The 16384-nt window shown below is 38.4% G+C and overlaps 2 protein-coding genes across 2 annotated transcripts; one reads left to right on the top strand and one right to left on the bottom strand.

Moving 5' to 3' along the window:
- Positions 1-1366: 1366 nt before the first annotated feature.
- On the top strand, positions 1367-11265 carry mus81 (MUS81 structure-specific endonuclease subunit). Its single transcript, XM_026352965.1, has 17 exons — positions 1367-1483; positions 1712-1862; positions 2793-2922; positions 3032-3117; positions 3521-3655; positions 3739-3819; positions 3932-4020; positions 4583-4768; positions 4845-5015; positions 5163-5290; positions 5719-5831; positions 6070-6189; positions 6547-6642; positions 6851-6976; positions 7372-7475; positions 7733-7816; positions 8090-11265. The coding sequence occupies exons 2-17, from the start codon at positions 1722-1724 to the stop codon at positions 8154-8156; spliced, it is 1857 nt and encodes a 618-aa protein (XP_026208750.1). The 5' UTR covers positions 1367-1483; positions 1712-1721; the 3' UTR covers positions 8157-11265.
- tmem185 (transmembrane protein 185) lies at positions 8525-14779 on the bottom strand. The gene is made up of 7 exons (XM_026352972.1): positions 14580-14779; positions 13527-13703; positions 13023-13230; positions 12670-12753; positions 12309-12485; positions 11720-11843; positions 8525-11531 (listed from the first exon to the last, which is right to left on the bottom strand). The coding sequence occupies exons 1-7, from the start codon at positions 14615-14617 to the stop codon at positions 11281-11283; spliced, it is 1059 nt and encodes a 352-aa protein (XP_026208757.1). The 5' UTR covers positions 14618-14779; the 3' UTR covers positions 8525-11280.
- Between the last annotated feature and the right edge of the window lie 1605 nt (positions 14780-16384).

Below are 16384 nucleotides of genomic sequence, written 5' to 3'. Positions count from 1 at the left end.
CCATATGATGACTAAGAAAATCATAAGTGGCCTATAATGTGATATCAAACTTCAATACGTGCATGTGTTGAAACAGAAGGTATTTCGAGATATTTCCTACCATTTGTTTTTCATCTCTATATTATACAGATATTTTCTTAATTAAATGTTTGTTTATTGATTCATTTTTGCAGTACTTGTCTACTTGTGTTTTAAATATTAAAGTAGATAAATGATTTGTATATTATACTTGTATATACTTATTATATTTACTTATTGTTTTATGATGTTACAGCATTCAAATGATAACAGAAAATGTTGTTAAACATTAGACACAAAATCAATTCTTGATGTGACTATACGTTGGCATTTTCAGCCGTGCATCCATGTGTTCACTTAATGTAACAATAAAATACCACATTTTTGGTGAATAAATTAATGGAAATACTGTTTAGTAGATGTTTGACTCTGTTGCACACCGTGTTTAAGCCAAGTGCTTTCTGTTTCTTGCCTTTCAGTCCAAAACAGTTTCATTAGTTTTAGTGGCTCCCACAACACTGTGTATTTTGAATAGAAAAGTATGAGTGAATCTTTCTCCCTGCTGCCTCTTCAAACTGTGTTTAAGCGCACGGAAGATGACTGTTATGTCTGTGCTTAAGAAAGACAGAGGCAGTGGCTGGGAGGGTGAGGTTGGATTCCTGGTCTCTGTCAGGTCTTGTTGGAGGATTCCAGCAAACTCCCTTCAGCCTGAGGATACAGGGAGGTACATTCAGGTGACAACTGTATAACGGTCTTTAAACTTAACCAACTCGCATTGTGTTAAAGAAAGACAAAAGTCCTGGTTATTCATACCACCCATATGATGACTAAGCAAATCGTAAAGCGCCTACATGTATGTGTTGAAACAGAAAGCATTTGGTGGTTTCCATTTTTCTATTTTTTATCTCTATATTATACTGATTTTTCTTAATGTTATGTTTGTTTATTGATTCTTTTTTGCGGTACTTGTGTTTTTAGGTTCACTAACACAATCCCTTTTTTAGTTGCTTTAGCACCATAGCATGGTTCACTAGTCTATTTCTGTCCAAACTGATGTCATCGTCTGTCAGATGGCTGCCTGTGAAACTTCGTACACATTCATGATTCATCCTCCTGACTCTGGTGATCCCAGAGATGAACATTTCTGACTTTTAGTGCAAAATCACAGGATCACAGGATTTTTTTCTGGCTAAATTCTATAGTTTTACAGACTAAACAAATAACTGATGAGTTTGGAAAATAAATGTTAAATTATATGACTAAGACTAATGTTTTAATTAATTAAGCTATGTGTTTTATTGTTTTGTAACTTTTACTAATTCATTTTATTTGTTATTACTCCTTTCACCTTTAGATGTCGCTGTTCTCCCGCCTTCTGGTGATCACGTGATTTGTGTCAACACGGAAGTGTGCCGTGTCTTTCAAAACAAGGCGCCACAGGTTGCTGCAGCTTCCCAAGCAAAAGGTAAGTTACGCTGTAATGCACAGGCACACCTTAGGTTTCTGTTTTGTATGATGAAGCTTTCTACACGTGTTGCATGCTGCGTCTGACTTTAGTGTCTTAACAGCGACACTGTTCAGTCCTTGTTGTTAATTGGGGTCTGCCAACGTTAGCTTGTGCTAGCTAAAGTTAGAGGATTTAAGTTAGTTAGCTGCTACTTGTCTGATCACCGAGTCATTTCTCTGTTGCCAGATTCAAAGGGATGCCAGCTTCGGAGCCGGTCCAGCTGGGTCGGAAACGCGCCCTGCCCTCCTGCCCGAACCCGCTGTTCCTCAAATGGCTCACTGAGCTACGGGACGAGGCGAAAGAGAAGGGTCTGAAGATCCAGTACACTTACCAGAAGGTAAAGAGGACCATGTGCATCTGTTGTGTATCTGATCTGTAGCATCATCCTTAATGAAGACAACACACAGTATAAAGGCTCTATTCATATTTCAGCAGGTTAGTTCATCATCTCCTTAGTCAGTTTCTAAACCTGAGAATCCAAAGACCATCTGTGATAAATCGCAGGTCACTGTTCTTTGATTTCTCACACATAAAGCACAGGACACAACATCACAAGCGGGAAACAGGTTAGATCTCACCCACACTAGTGGTTGTGAACAGAGAAGCGTCAAACAAAACAAACAAAAAGATGAATATAACGGAACAAAGGTTAGTCTGCCCTTTACAACACATACTTCCAAGTCTTTTCTAGCCACAGGCCGTGCATGGTTGCACAAACAAAACAAACCATACAGGCAAAGTTGAATAGACAGCAATATGACTATTGAAGATCATAACAAAGCAATCTTCCACATGTAGATTCGTGTCTCATAGTGGCATCCAGAGACATACAGATGTTAAAAAGAAGCACCTGCATTAAACTCCTACATTTAATCTCTTCCATCACATTGAACCCTCACTTAGACCAGAGTCACTAACAAGAGGCAACACACCTAGCAGAATAACATAGGGTGAGTCCTGACCCCAACCCCATCCAAGACAGTTGGGATGAACTGGAAAGTGAACTATGATTAAGACGTCAGTGTGGGATCTCACTACTGCTCCTGTGTCTGAGTGGGAGCAGATCCTTGCTGCCATGTTCTAAAATCTGGTGGAAATTGTGAAACCTGACAGAATGGAGGGCAGCAGATTAATGCTGAGAGCTTAGCAGTTACAATAGCAATCACTTTCTTGATTGCTAAAAGACATCATGAAATGGAATGAAGTAGAGGAAATCAGTGGAAAACTGAAACAGATTTGTGTGTTTTTGTTTTTTTTCTTTTGCCAGGCCATCAACTCGTTAAATAAATATCCATTACCATTACAAAACGCCAAAGAGGCAAAAATCCTCCAGAACTTTGGAGACGGTATTTGTAAAATACTGGATGAAAAACTGCAACGGTACTATAGGGAGAACGGTAAGAGAAGGATGAATGAATAGATTTTTGCACTTATTTATTATTATTATCATATTGTTGTTATGTTGTTACTATGTCTGCCTTGTTTTCCTCTTGACCTCTGCTCCAGGACCAGAAGCTTCTATTCACTGTCTCGCCAAAAGAGCACCCCCTCCTGGCAGATTAGACAACAACAGCCTGGCTCCCTCCAAAAAGGTAATTTAAATAATAATAATACACAGTCTCTGTTCTTTTTTCTCTGTCACTGTGGAGCTACATAACAAAAAAAAAAAAAAGCCAGAAAGCAGCGTTTTTTAATCACTGTAAGTCCAACAGTTAAGATCTGATATGGAGGAGTAATGAGTAAGGTAAGATGAGTTTGCATGTATACATGGATTTGTAGTAACCTGGTTAATTAAATGCATGACCGGAAAATGATTAAAATGCCATTTATTTAGTTTGCTCTAAAAATCCTGCTGGCTGCAAGCTGCAGTCAGAAAAATGTGAAAATAACCTTCTGTGTTCACTCAGTTCAGCAGAAACGGTGTAACAATAGTATATTTATTTATTTATTTATTTAATTTATTAATTTACCTGTGCAATCCATCTTTCCATGTAGAAAAATGCTGCAGAGGATCCAGCGAAGGACAAAGGAGGAGGAGGAGGAGGGGGGAGGAAGAAGAAGAGGGAGTATGTGCCTCAGAAGAGGTCTGGAGGTTATGCTGTGCTATGCACCCTTTACAGACAGTCGCAGGTACAACTTTCTCTGTTACATTAAGCTGAATGACATTATGGAATAATCAAAATCTCATTGTATTATTGTCTGTGCCTCTGCAGATCCCAGGTAGTAAAGGTTATATGTTTAAAATGGAACTACAAACTGAAGCCCAGCTTCTCTGTGATAAATCTTTCACTGTGGTGAGTTTGATATATTCTAGTTCTTTACCCTGCTCTGTATATTCTTTTAGAGTGAAGCCATTTTACATTTACCGTTTCATTGAGTTTGTCTTTTTTACCCCTCTCTCTGTAGCCAGAGCTTGGCAGTAAGTACACTGCCTGGTCTTCCGTCAGCACTCTGATTCAGAAGAACCTGGTGACAAAGACTCACAACCCTGCACGGTACACAAGAAGCAGTCATGCGATTGCATAATGAAATCTCTGTTCATTTAGTTTTGTTTGTTTTTCATTTTTCAACCTGCTTGTTTGACGTTAGTGGAGCTGAAATCGGCACCGCGAGTCACTTGTGACAGTGGTAGTGATTGCTAGCTCTACTAACACAGTCTGTTTTAAACCATTCTAATTTGTTTGACAGACGATATGTTGTGCACTTGAAGCGGTGTTTTAATTGTAAAGTGAGTTTCTTTTCTAAATTAGCTGTTGAAATTTGCCCTAAATATTAAATTAATTTAATCAAGTAAAAGTAATTTAAATTAAAATAGAAACTTTGCGAAGAAAACTGTCTAAAACTGTTAAAACTAATAAAACAATATAGAAAATATAGAGGAAAACCTGTTTCTGTTATGAAAATTATTTATGGTCCACATATGGTCCCCCCGATAAAACATCCTGTATGATCTCATCTTAAACTTAAGTAAAGGTCCCAGGTGCCACCAGCATCATTTATGCTCAGGATGCACTTTTTGAAATCACCCATATCGTTTTTTCTCTCTCTCTCACTCAGGTATTCTTTGACAGAGGAGGGTCTGGCTTTAGCAGAGCGACTAGAGTCAGCAGAACAGGGGACGAAAGCCCCAGAGGGGGACAGAGAGGAAGAAGAGGGGGAAAAGGAAGAGGGAGAGAACCCTGGGGTTGTGGACCTTACTTGTAGTGATGAAGATGATGACGAGAAGGAAGAGGAAAGAATACAGTGAGTGGTCACTGGATAAATGATGTATTCATCTGTTTTTCTTTATTCCACAACTAAATACATTTTGTCTTTGCAGCCCAGCAGAAAAGCTAAGCTGTGCTGCGCAGACAGGAAGTGAGGTGGATGAGAGAAGTTCTGCAGGAAAAACCCAGGATTCACACACTGCAACCAGAAAGCAGAACGGAGGATGTCTCCTACCTGGAACCTATGACATTATCCTCTGTGTTGACTTCATTGAGACAACTGGGTAACACAACTATCTGTGCTAACAAACTATGTAGTTATCATCTATGCATTTGTGGTATTTAAATTGAAACCTGTGTGTTTACGAAGCCGTATCATCATCTTGAAGTTATTAGTGTGCAGGTATATAATATGAGCTTTGTTTGTGCAGTGGCAGCCATCATCGTAAGCAGGAGCTGGTCAAAGAGCTTCAGAGGAACAGAGTGAATTTTGATATCAGAAAGCTCAACGTTGGAGACTTCCTGTGGGTGGCTCGGGAAAAGGTCGCACCTGTCCCAGGTAACGAAGACACACAGGAAGACATGCAATAGAGAAACGTATGGGTGGACAGACTGAGAATGATTGAGAATGATAAAACTGTAAGTTACCGTTGACATTATAACAGAAAATGATGTGCAGCATGATGCGTTGTTTAGTTAAAGAGAAAACAAGGCTGTGTATGCAGTGGTTTAAATTAGATATATTGTACATTTTTTATCACAATGATTTCAGTAAAAAGAACAAACCACCTTATTCCTGAAGTCTGAGCAAACGTCACTTTTTTAGCACAACACTGCCATGTTGTGGTTAGAATTATAAATACAACAGAAATTGAAGCACTTAATGCCACAAACCTTTGAGAAGTACAACATCACTAGTGGGCAGAGGCATAAAATTACCATGTGATACTTCTATAGATTGGTTTTCTTGTTTTTCTCTCTTCCTAGGTCAGTTGCGAGCTCCTGTTGGCAGAGAACTTGTTCTTGATTATGTTATCGAGAGGAAGAGGATGGATGATCTGTGCGGTAGCATCATTGATGGACGATTCAGAGAACAGAAGGTTTGTGTTTATCAACATTTAATCCATTAGACCTTTTTAGATCAATTCACATGCTTAACCTTAAAATAGCCTCTTTTTATAACAGCAGCACCTAATTTGTTGTTCTGTGTACAACTAAAGGGACTAATTAAATCATTGATTAATCATTTGAGTCATTTTAAAAGTAGCAATGTCAAAAAATGTGCTGGGGAGTAATTTGATATTTACTCTTTATTCCTTCCGTTCCTCTCTCAATCAGTTCCGACTCAAAAGATGTGGTCTACGCAAGCCCGTCTATCTAGTGGAGGAGTGTGGGACGGCTGCCTCACACCTGAGTTTACCTGAAACCACACTGCAGCAGGCCATAGTCAACACACAGGTACTTGTGCACACCACGCAACCCTTAAATACGAGTTTACTTTAGACAAAGCTAGAGCCTGTCTGATAAATGGGCATATGTTTTTGAACATGACTTGTTTAACATAGAAAGTGGAATCAGAGCTCCTACAATTAGCAAAAATTGACAGAAAGTTGACAATCAAAGAAGAGTTAAAATGTTTTAAGCAATATGTTATTGAGAAGCACAGAAAATAAATTAATTTAAATATATATTAAACATATTAATGAAATGGCTGCCAGGTTTAGGAGCACAGAGAAATCACTGGTGCTAAAGTGGTTGTTGACACTGTGTTTTGTCTACTTAATCTGAAGTGTGTGTACCCTTGTCATTTGTTAGGTTGTTGACGGCTTTTTTGTGAAGAGAGTTCAAGATGTGCGGGAGTCGGCGGCCTACCTCACCGTAATGACACGGTACCTGACTAAACTGTACCAGGTGAAGCACACTCCTTCTTTTTTTACTGGAACGAGCTGTATCAGGCTTTGGATACACAGACACTACTTGTTAGTAGGATAAGGTCAAATTTGGTGAATATCTTTTACTGCTCTGTGTAAAACCTCCAAGACGACTCTTACACAGGGTCACTGCCTCACCTCCTTCATAAGGAGTGTGACTTGTGTTTTACACCTCTTCTTTATTTCAGAACTGTACGCTGACCTGTCGTTCGAGAGAATTGGAGGGTGACTTGGTTGATGAGGAGGAGAGAGGGATCCGATCCTGCTCTCTCATATCGTTTGCTGAATTTAACCATGGTGCAATCAAAAACAAGGTACTTTAGTTACTAAGTACAACCACGTTGCCAGTTTTAACCTGCACTTTGAGCTAATGAAGCACAGTTAATCTCATCACAAATGTCTGTCTGTGGGATTTTATCATCTCAAACGGATGAATTTTAATTCAGTAAATGTGCATGTGTGAACAGGGGGGCTCTCTGTTCATGTGCAGTTTGCCTTTTATCTGCAGCCGTAATATAGAGATGAAAAAAAAATGGCTACCTTCTTCTACTGCCGTCCTTCAACCATTTGCACATTGTAGCAATGCTTTGTGAGTCTCCCCCATTCTCCAGTGTGGCATTATGTTGAATTGGGAGACTAGGTTATATATAGAAATACAGTTTTAATGCTCTGAGGATCTGAATACCAATGTTCCCCTTTTCTTTTGTAGTGTCAGACAGTGAGAGAAGTGTTTGCCAGACAGTTGATGCAGATTAGCGGTTTGTCTGGAGACAAGGCAGCAGCTATACTGGAGCAATACAGCACTCCGCACAGGTAACACACACCTACAGACTTACCAAGTATTCTAACTCTTACCCTGCCTCTTTTTCCTGCTAGATTTGCTAGAAAAAGAAATGTTTTAATAATGGTCACTTTATAAAAATCAACCTCACAGTAGACAAGATGACAGGAGTGTGAATACAGGTGTCATATAAGGGAAAGAACAATATTAACAACTACCATGACCTGTTAGAGATGTTGTTTTTCATTCATTTCAATTGTTCTGCTCCTCTCTCTTCTCTCGTTTTCAGTCTTCTGACTGCCTATGAACGGTGTGCAAGTGAAGCAGAAAAAGAGAAACTCCTCTCTTCCATTCGATATGGGAAGCTCAAAAGGTTTGTAAAGTATGCAGTAGTTTGACACATTTTCATACTGTCACCACTGAAAATATGCAGAACTAGCAAGTGGAAGTGAAACCATTGTTTTAAAAAATCAATGTGAATAAAAAAATGTTACACCAGCGTCGTCCAGTTAAGTTGAGGGATAATGTGCAACTGTAATCGTTGAACAAAAAAAATTATAAAATTGATAAAACTTTTGACACTTAATGAAGATACAAAGAGGGATTTCAAAAAGTTAATGTTTAACTTTCTGTCTTTGATTTTCAGAAACCTGGGTCCAGCTCTGAGCAGAACAGTTTATCAGCTGTACTGTACACAAGGAGCACTGTCATAGACTCATTCACAGATTAACACTACGCCTGTAACACATTCACATATGTTCTGTCTGAACAAGAAGACTGACCTCATAATATGAATTCACTTTCACTTCCTCGACTTGAATAAAATTACTTTCAGGATGTTTATTTATATATGTATCGAAATGTAAAGATGGTGCTAAAGATGCTCATTACTGTCAAATGCAAAACTTTTATGAAAGGTTTCAAAAAGGTTAATAAAAATGATTTTGAATAGCATTTTTGTTGCAAAAGGCATTTTTCTCTGTGTCAACAGGCAAAGAAATGTGATATGATGCAAACACTCGGTACCCTGTCTCTGTGGCAGATGAGAAGAGGCAGAGCACGACACAGTCCACAGCATAAATTAATATATGGTGACTTTATTCAGAATATCAGCGCTTACATGTTTCATGGACCACGAGCACAAGTAAAACAAATTTTTATTTAATAAATGAATTTGAATATGGAGGATACATTAGCTGGAAAATGGACAAGGATCACAGGGCGATGAGATGATAAAATAATAAAAAATAAAGATGTCTGCTGGCTGATCGGTGTGGGCAGACTGATCTACTGCAATGAAGATAAAACACAGCAACATCTCCTGTTGGACTGTAACGCCGTGGCACTTACTCAACATTTGACTGCTCACTGTGCACTTTTAGTTCATTTTATTATTGTTATGATTGTTACTGTTATTGGTATTTATATTGTGCGCACGTTTCTGTACACTTACGATGTGCAAACGTGAATGTGTACTTAAACCTTTAATAAAGAATTGTTAAAAAGTTGCTACGCGTGCAGCGTTAAGGGACATTTTAATGGGAAAAAGACAATATGTATAAAAGAAAAGTACAGACTCTCTAGAAATCATCTTGTAAAAATAAGAGAGGGGAAATGTTTTTACTTTAGTAGCTTTAAATATCAGGCAAATCTGGCACTCTTATGGTATCACACGAGGTTAAATCTCTACTCAATCACATCGGGAAAACAAAAAGTGTTTTGCATTTAACATAACCTTAGTTACATCTGCAGGATTTAAAATCTCTGCCTTTAGCAACTAGGTATAGTATGAAATAAGACCATATTTTTCACTGGGATTGTCAAAACTACACAAATGTGTCAGGTACTGTACTGTCAAATCATACATGTCAAAGTTTGGACAATCGCCAAAAAGAGAAACTTATTGCCATTTTAATTTAATACCGTTGGCACATATGATAAGTTAGGTTGAATATACGTGAAATATTGGTTTCAAATCCTCTTACTGCACCCATTTCTGTCTCTAAACGTCAACCCCCACCATCTCCACCTTGGTCCGCACCTTGATAATGTCTGTAATTTAACAGAAACAACAAAAATGTCTCCATACATGTGCGCGCACACACACACACACACACATACACACAGGCATACAAAAACCAACACATCAGACAGGAATCCTATTGGAACTATTTTACAAAGTGCCATTTCCACCATTATCTTTTAAATAATTTATTCAGGTCAGTCTTAAATCAATACTAACATGTCATGTGTATCAACAGTTATCAGTTGTAATTATTTCTCTGTTCACACTGCAGTTAGGCAAGTCCTTCCTTCCTCAAATCGAACATAAGAGATGTGAACTAATCCTCTTAATTTGCACTAAAGACAAAAACATTCCCACGCTTAGCCAGAGCTAAGCAGAGGCTACAGCAGTCTGAGTTTGTCAAATGAAACGACCATTCTCAAAAGTCACAGAGAGACAGTACCAAACTGTCTTGTTTGCTGCTTGCTGGTCAACACTGATAAACAAAGAAGGAGTTATTGTTCTAACAATGACAACTTAACCTAAGCTGAATTATTGAATGTGTTTTCAGACAGACAATATCCTAAAGCATTAACTTCAGGCAGTCACTTTAATGTTAATGTTCCTGTCACTGTGGTGAAGAGAACCACTGCAGCTGTGCAATACTTGCCATAAACCAAAGATTGTTTTAGTTTCAGGCCACTTTATGCACAGACGTCGACATGACATCAGTCCTGTACACTGAATTAAAAACATGAACAACAGATTAATGCTCTAAGCTGCTCTTTGCATTTGTCAGCACAACATTTTAGTTCATGTTTTCACCTCACATAATCTGGCCGACAAACCAGTCTTAATGAATAGTCTCATGAGTGTTCTAGCATTTATTTTGCATTGACAGGATTTGGTCATCCTCTTCTGATCCTCTCAGCGTGTTAGGATCTGCTGTGGCTGGATCAACAACATGAGTTGACTTTAAAAATAAACGTTATGATTTATTGGAGCTTGGTCAGAACCAGGGTTCTCATTTATAAAGCCATTGCGTTCAGACACCGTCGGATTATTGAAAAGGAGAGCATGTCTGAAAGAGATTTCACATTGCAGTTGCACAGAAGGGTATCACTTCACAATCTTATGGAACTGAGGAATGATTAGAAACCCTGAAAACCTTCAACATACGTATGTTCATGTGAGTACTGAATTAAGACAGACCCGAAAAGAATCAAAACCCTTCCCTAACCTCATCCTCCTAATTTTCTCCACCAGTCAAAAGTGAGAACAAGAGCAACAGGTGTACAATGATCCCCATTTTAATGTAGAGTCTGTTTTGAATGGTCCCCATCACAAAACAAGGCAAGTGTCCTCTTTAACTCAGGATATTTAAGTCCACACAGATTTTTCTGTGCGCCTCAGTCATGTCAGCTTAAATGTTTAGATCAGAAGTCACTGTGACACATTTGTCAGTTAGCTCAAAAATGTCCATCTTTAGGGTGTAAGAAAAAAAAAAAAAAAAAAAAAAAAAAATCAGTAAGCAACACAGTGAAACTGCATAGGTGAAAACAACCAGTCTGCTCTTCTGGATTCCCACCTCAAGAGAATTCAGCAAGGGAGTATTTACTTCAAAACAGTCACTGAAAGCAATGTGAGCATCCTGCATCCATTAGTAGTCCCCTGCCAGACTGGCCACAACATGTCACCACCGCCTTTCATGCTGCTGCAGAGTTCAGAAGTACTTTAATCCAGAGGAGGAAAAACTAAAAGCACAGTCCTCTGTTGTTTTGGTTTCATGAGTTGAACAAACCAGTACATCAGCCCCTCCCACTGATATACAGTTAATCGGGCATGTCGATGCAGAGTTTAGGCGGTGGAACAAAATACTTCCCAGGACTCTGTGTGATCACCACGCCAGTCTTCTTGTGGAACATGGGGGCGGTCTTTGGTGGGGGCTCAGGGGCCGGCAGATCCTCAGCCGCCTCAGGGTCCTCGCTACGCTGTAGGTCGTAGGACACATTACCATACTCTCGTAGGAAAGGGAGGAGCTCCAGCAGGAAGTGGCAGAAGTCCTTACGAATGCCAAACCACCCTATAAGAACATTAGGACAAAGTGGATCTTAACAGTGCACTGACAGGAATGATGAACTGAAAGGAATGTACCTAAAACATTAGGCAACACATATACACCATTATACAGCTAATAAATACATGTGTAAGTTTAGCAAAGCCAAATGAAGGAGCCACATCACTGTATTGAACTATTGTACAAATACTCACAGTGGTTTCCTCCCTTCTGGCCAAAAGTGGTGGCCATGAGTGTGAGCAGGGAGAGCCAGAGGGGGACGAAAACACACACATAGCTCAGAGTGTTGTGATCATCCAGCTTGTGTACCAAGAGGATCTAAAGAGACACAATTATGTAATGAGTTAAAGGTTGTTGTGAGAGTGGAAACAACTTACAGTACATAAGAAAGGATGAGAGAAATAGCAAGAGCAATAAATAGCAAAGCTATATGACTGTATAGTCATTGAGTGACATTGATTAGTACATTCTCACTTTGTCTCAAAATGAACCAACATTTTACATTTTATTCATGTTTTGTCTTCCATTACTGCAGAGGTACAATCCCCTAAGCAGTTTAAACTGACCATTTAAGAAACTGTAAACCTTTTTGTCCAGTCGGGGGCAAAACAGGCAACATTTATTCTTACAGGGACTTGATTTAATTACCTACTTTTCTATTTAATTGATTAAGATATTTGCTACAGTGGTATGTAAAGACTTCTGAAAAGATTTCTATCTATAAACTAACAGAAATTATTGTTTTAAATCAAAAACAGAAAATACAGAACACTAAATACTCACTTCAAAGGTGAGAAGGGGTACAACAATGGTCATCCAGCTGATTGCCATGGTAATGTGCGTTCGCCGTTGTTCAGCGATGATATCAATGGAGCGGAGGAAAAGGACAGACCAGATGATGTAGTAGAGAACAACAAGGCACAGAAAGGACATCAGGATCCACAGTGGGACACACACCACCTGCACACCACACAAAGGTATCAATAAATAACATTATGGTAAAGGTAACCAACAGTCTGAGGAATATGTGTTAAAATGTAAGAATACAAATTGCATCCGATACTTAAAGGATAATAAACACTGCATGTGTAATCATAGTCTTTTCATAGACATTTCTGATCTATTTTGTGTCAGTGTGTCTCACCAGCCAAGGCCAGTTGATGATCCCGTCCAGCTTCAAAGCAATAAAGATGAACTGGAGAATGTTAACTGAACACAGCATCTCCAGCTAAGAGGAGAGAGGGAAAGGTGATCAGAAAAAAAGTACAACACTGTCCTTATATGAGACAGATCAGATGTCGGGTGGAATGATTTTCTGAAATAATAGTCAGCATTTTGTCGTGAGAACTGAAGTTATTTTTCATAGAGCACAGAAAGGATCAGTGCCTATCAAGACGAGTGGCTATTTATTACAAATGAATATTACTGGCAGCGTAGAAAAAATTATTTTGATTTTCCACTGGGCTCTCACTAAGCTATATGTATTGCATTCCTTACCTCAAGGGAACGGTCATGTCTGAATCCCCAGACACAGGCTGCTACAGAAACAGGTGACACGAAGAAGAGGGGCATAAAGACGAGAAGCCAGAAGTAGTTTCCTCTTGCCACACGGTCACAAACTAACACCTCAAACATCAGTAACAGAACATGGAGCCCCACTGCAATCAGCATGGCTTTGAACTCCACACAGGTCTCCCCTTCGGCCCTGACAAAGGATACACAAAATATCTAAACATCAGATTCTGCATATTGACTAATGAAACATCTTGAATTTTCATGATTTAAAAGGCTATCAAAACAGACTAATTAACGCTATAAACACACTGAGATATTATGAACAGCACAAGACTTTAAATCAAACTGGATTTCAATCACTGTCCTAATGCAGTTCAACTATGTGCTCTTTACAATTAAGCTCTACTACAGTTCCTGAACATATTTTTATAAAAACCTAGCTTTACAGACTGAACCACAAATGTCAAAACACGTATAAAAACCTACCTGTACTGAGGGTTGTGGGCCCAGACCCCCGTACCCACAGAGGCCCCAATGATGACCAACAGCTTCCACAGCCATATTGGGGTGAACACAGCCCAGTAGCTCCACTGGATGATGCCATCCAGCCTCAAGGACAGTAACACAGAGAACAGCAGCAGACAGGAATAGATCAGGAACTTACTGTAAAAAGGGACAAGGACAGATACTTTGACACCAACGAAAACAGAAATTTGTAAAGGTAAGAAAATCACTCTTGGATTAAAGCAGTTACAGCATAATATGGATATCAAAACACTTGATCTTCTTCTTGTGTTTTATTTGTATGGTGTGTAACTTAACTTTATTCCTTCATGGCTTCTTGATCTCACTGAGATCCTATTACTTAAGAACCACCCAAAAAAAACGTGTCTTGCTCAATTAGTTTATATGATCACTGAGGAAATAGTAATTGGGTGAACTTCTGCTTGACAGCAGTGGTCAACTTACTCGAGAAACCTTCACCTAGTTTGACAATAAAGTGATCGTTACCAGCCATTATTTAAAACATGCCAAGATTTTCTAGTGTCAGTCTCTCAAATGTTAAAATGTTCCTACTTTCACAGTCTTATATGAGAGTAAACACAGCACTGGGCTTTGGGAGATTTGTACGAACATTTGTTTATACAAATGTCTGACTTTTGTGACACAACGCCAAGGGACTATTAAATCAAATTAAAGATAAATTATAACGCTACTTAATAATCGTTAACAAAAATAACCTGTTAGTTGGAGCCAACTACTTAAATTAGACATTCCTCAACGTTTCTTAGCTAGCTCGCTAGCCAGGCCTTGTTTAGCAAGATAAACCTTGTTTTCGTTTTAGCTGCTACACTTAAAGTTAATTTAAAGCTTGTGATATCTTTACTTTTACCACAAACGGGATTATATAAATAAATCACAGGTGGAAAATACAAACTTTCAGCACACGCTCCAATGACAGCGCAATAAACGTTAGCCAACCAAGCAATGCTAACCAGTTAGCTATTAAGTGCTAAGCTAAGTCGGAGCTAGCCTTACCTGGGATTGAAGTCCTGAAAGAGTCCTCTTAAATTCATGGCGTAACAAAGGCTAGTTGGCTAGCTGACATTAGTTTCCCATGTTGTTAGGTAATTCACCGCTTCACCTGTATGCTACACATTTCGTTTCGTCAATGGTTCAGGTTTATGGTTCACTTTCCTCACAAGCCCTTTGCTGGCCTGCGTGTTGTATTTTTTTGGCCATCGTGACGTCAGAAATCACGTGACTTCACGGAGAAAGCCGAACCGGGTTCGTCAGAGACACGATGTGCAGCGGCACATGTGACAGTGTATTCATTAAATAAATCATATTCATTTCTTTTAAGTGCTTTAACTATTCATGGTTGAGTGCCTGTTTGTATGCGTGTTATCCATTTGAAATATAAGTGCATCTTGTTGGTCACAATGCTGACTCACAAAAAATCTTCAATTTCAATTTTAATGAAAGTTCTCTGAAATGTTTAGATTCACATTTGTAGGCATATTAGCAGAACTGAAAACATAAACAAAAAACTTTATGAATATGGAGATATCTTTTCCACAAGTCTCAACATTAATCTCAAAAGTTGTGCTTATTGTGGCAAAACACAGTTTGTGCTGATGAACTGCAGAGCGCCACACTTATCTCTATTTCAGAGCTAATGTAGTAGGTAAACTGGCATCAATGTGGATTACTGATTTAGTTGATCATTTCCCCATTTTTGGTCAAAAAGGTGATATTTATTCTTTATCCTATTTGTGCATAATAGTAAGTATGTGTTTCTATTGTTTTGGCCCCAGTTATACTCATATTTTTAGTCTGATGCAACACAAAAATGCAGAAGATGATTTGTTGCATTTTTTCAGCACAGTACCCAATAAGAGTATTATTATCACGGGCATCATAATTATAAAAAAAATAACTGAATGGCAATGTCTGAAAAGAAAAATCCATAAAGGGTTTTGATTTAATTATTTTTTAGAGATTGTAACTTGAAAAACCTAACAGCTACTGGGACAGCAGTTAGCTGCGTTGGTAGAGCAGTCGTCTGGGTTACTGGTTTTGATTCCTGGTTCCTCCTGGCTATATGTCGAGGTGTCCTTGGACAAGACGCCGAAACTCCACAATAGTGCCACTGCAGCTGTTCAAAACAACAATTTCCCCAAGGGAATCAATAAAGTAGGTCTTCATTAAAGAGGTGTAATGAAATTTAGAAAGAAAACAAGAACAAAAAGGTCATGTTGACAAACCATTTTTTAGTATAGTTTGGTTTTAGAAAAAGAAGCACACAATATTTAAAGGAGACACTGGGAAACAGTGTGACAACACAATTGACCATCTAGTGAAACAACAAAAATGGTCTTTTGTTGTATTTATTCAAACTATCATTATAGATGTATTCCGTTTCCTCTTCACTTCTCTTTTAAATGACAATAAGATGTGATGTTACCTTGTGGTCATGACTCAGACATTTGTTACACTTTTGGTGATATTAAGATAAAAATGAAGAAACTGCAACTTGTGCTGCATTTGTGTTTTTTTTTTTCATTCAGAAAACTTTTTATTTTATTTATTGAGTCTGCAGGTGTACTATTCAATTAAAGAATGAAAAAGTTATTGAAGTGGGTTCTTTAAAAGCAGAATGAGTCATTCTGGGAAATGTTCTGGAAAAGTATAGGTCAACAGACTAATAAATCCAAAACAAGAAAAAAGAAATAGTTCAGCTACATCAAACATACATATTTTCTTCTTTTTAGGACAGATATCAATAAAACAGCAGACCCAGGGCACTACATTTCTGTCATATCATTCACTTATTTGTCTGT

Source organism: Anabas testudineus, chromosome 18 (genome assembly GCF_900324465.2).
Source record: "Anabas testudineus chromosome 18, fAnaTes1.2, whole genome shotgun sequence".
In the NCBI taxonomy this organism is placed as follows: Eukaryota; Metazoa; Chordata; class Actinopteri; order Anabantiformes; family Anabantidae; genus Anabas; species Anabas testudineus.
The sequence above is the reverse complement of the archived record's forward strand: the minus strand, read 5'-3'. Positions and strand labels throughout refer to the sequence as shown.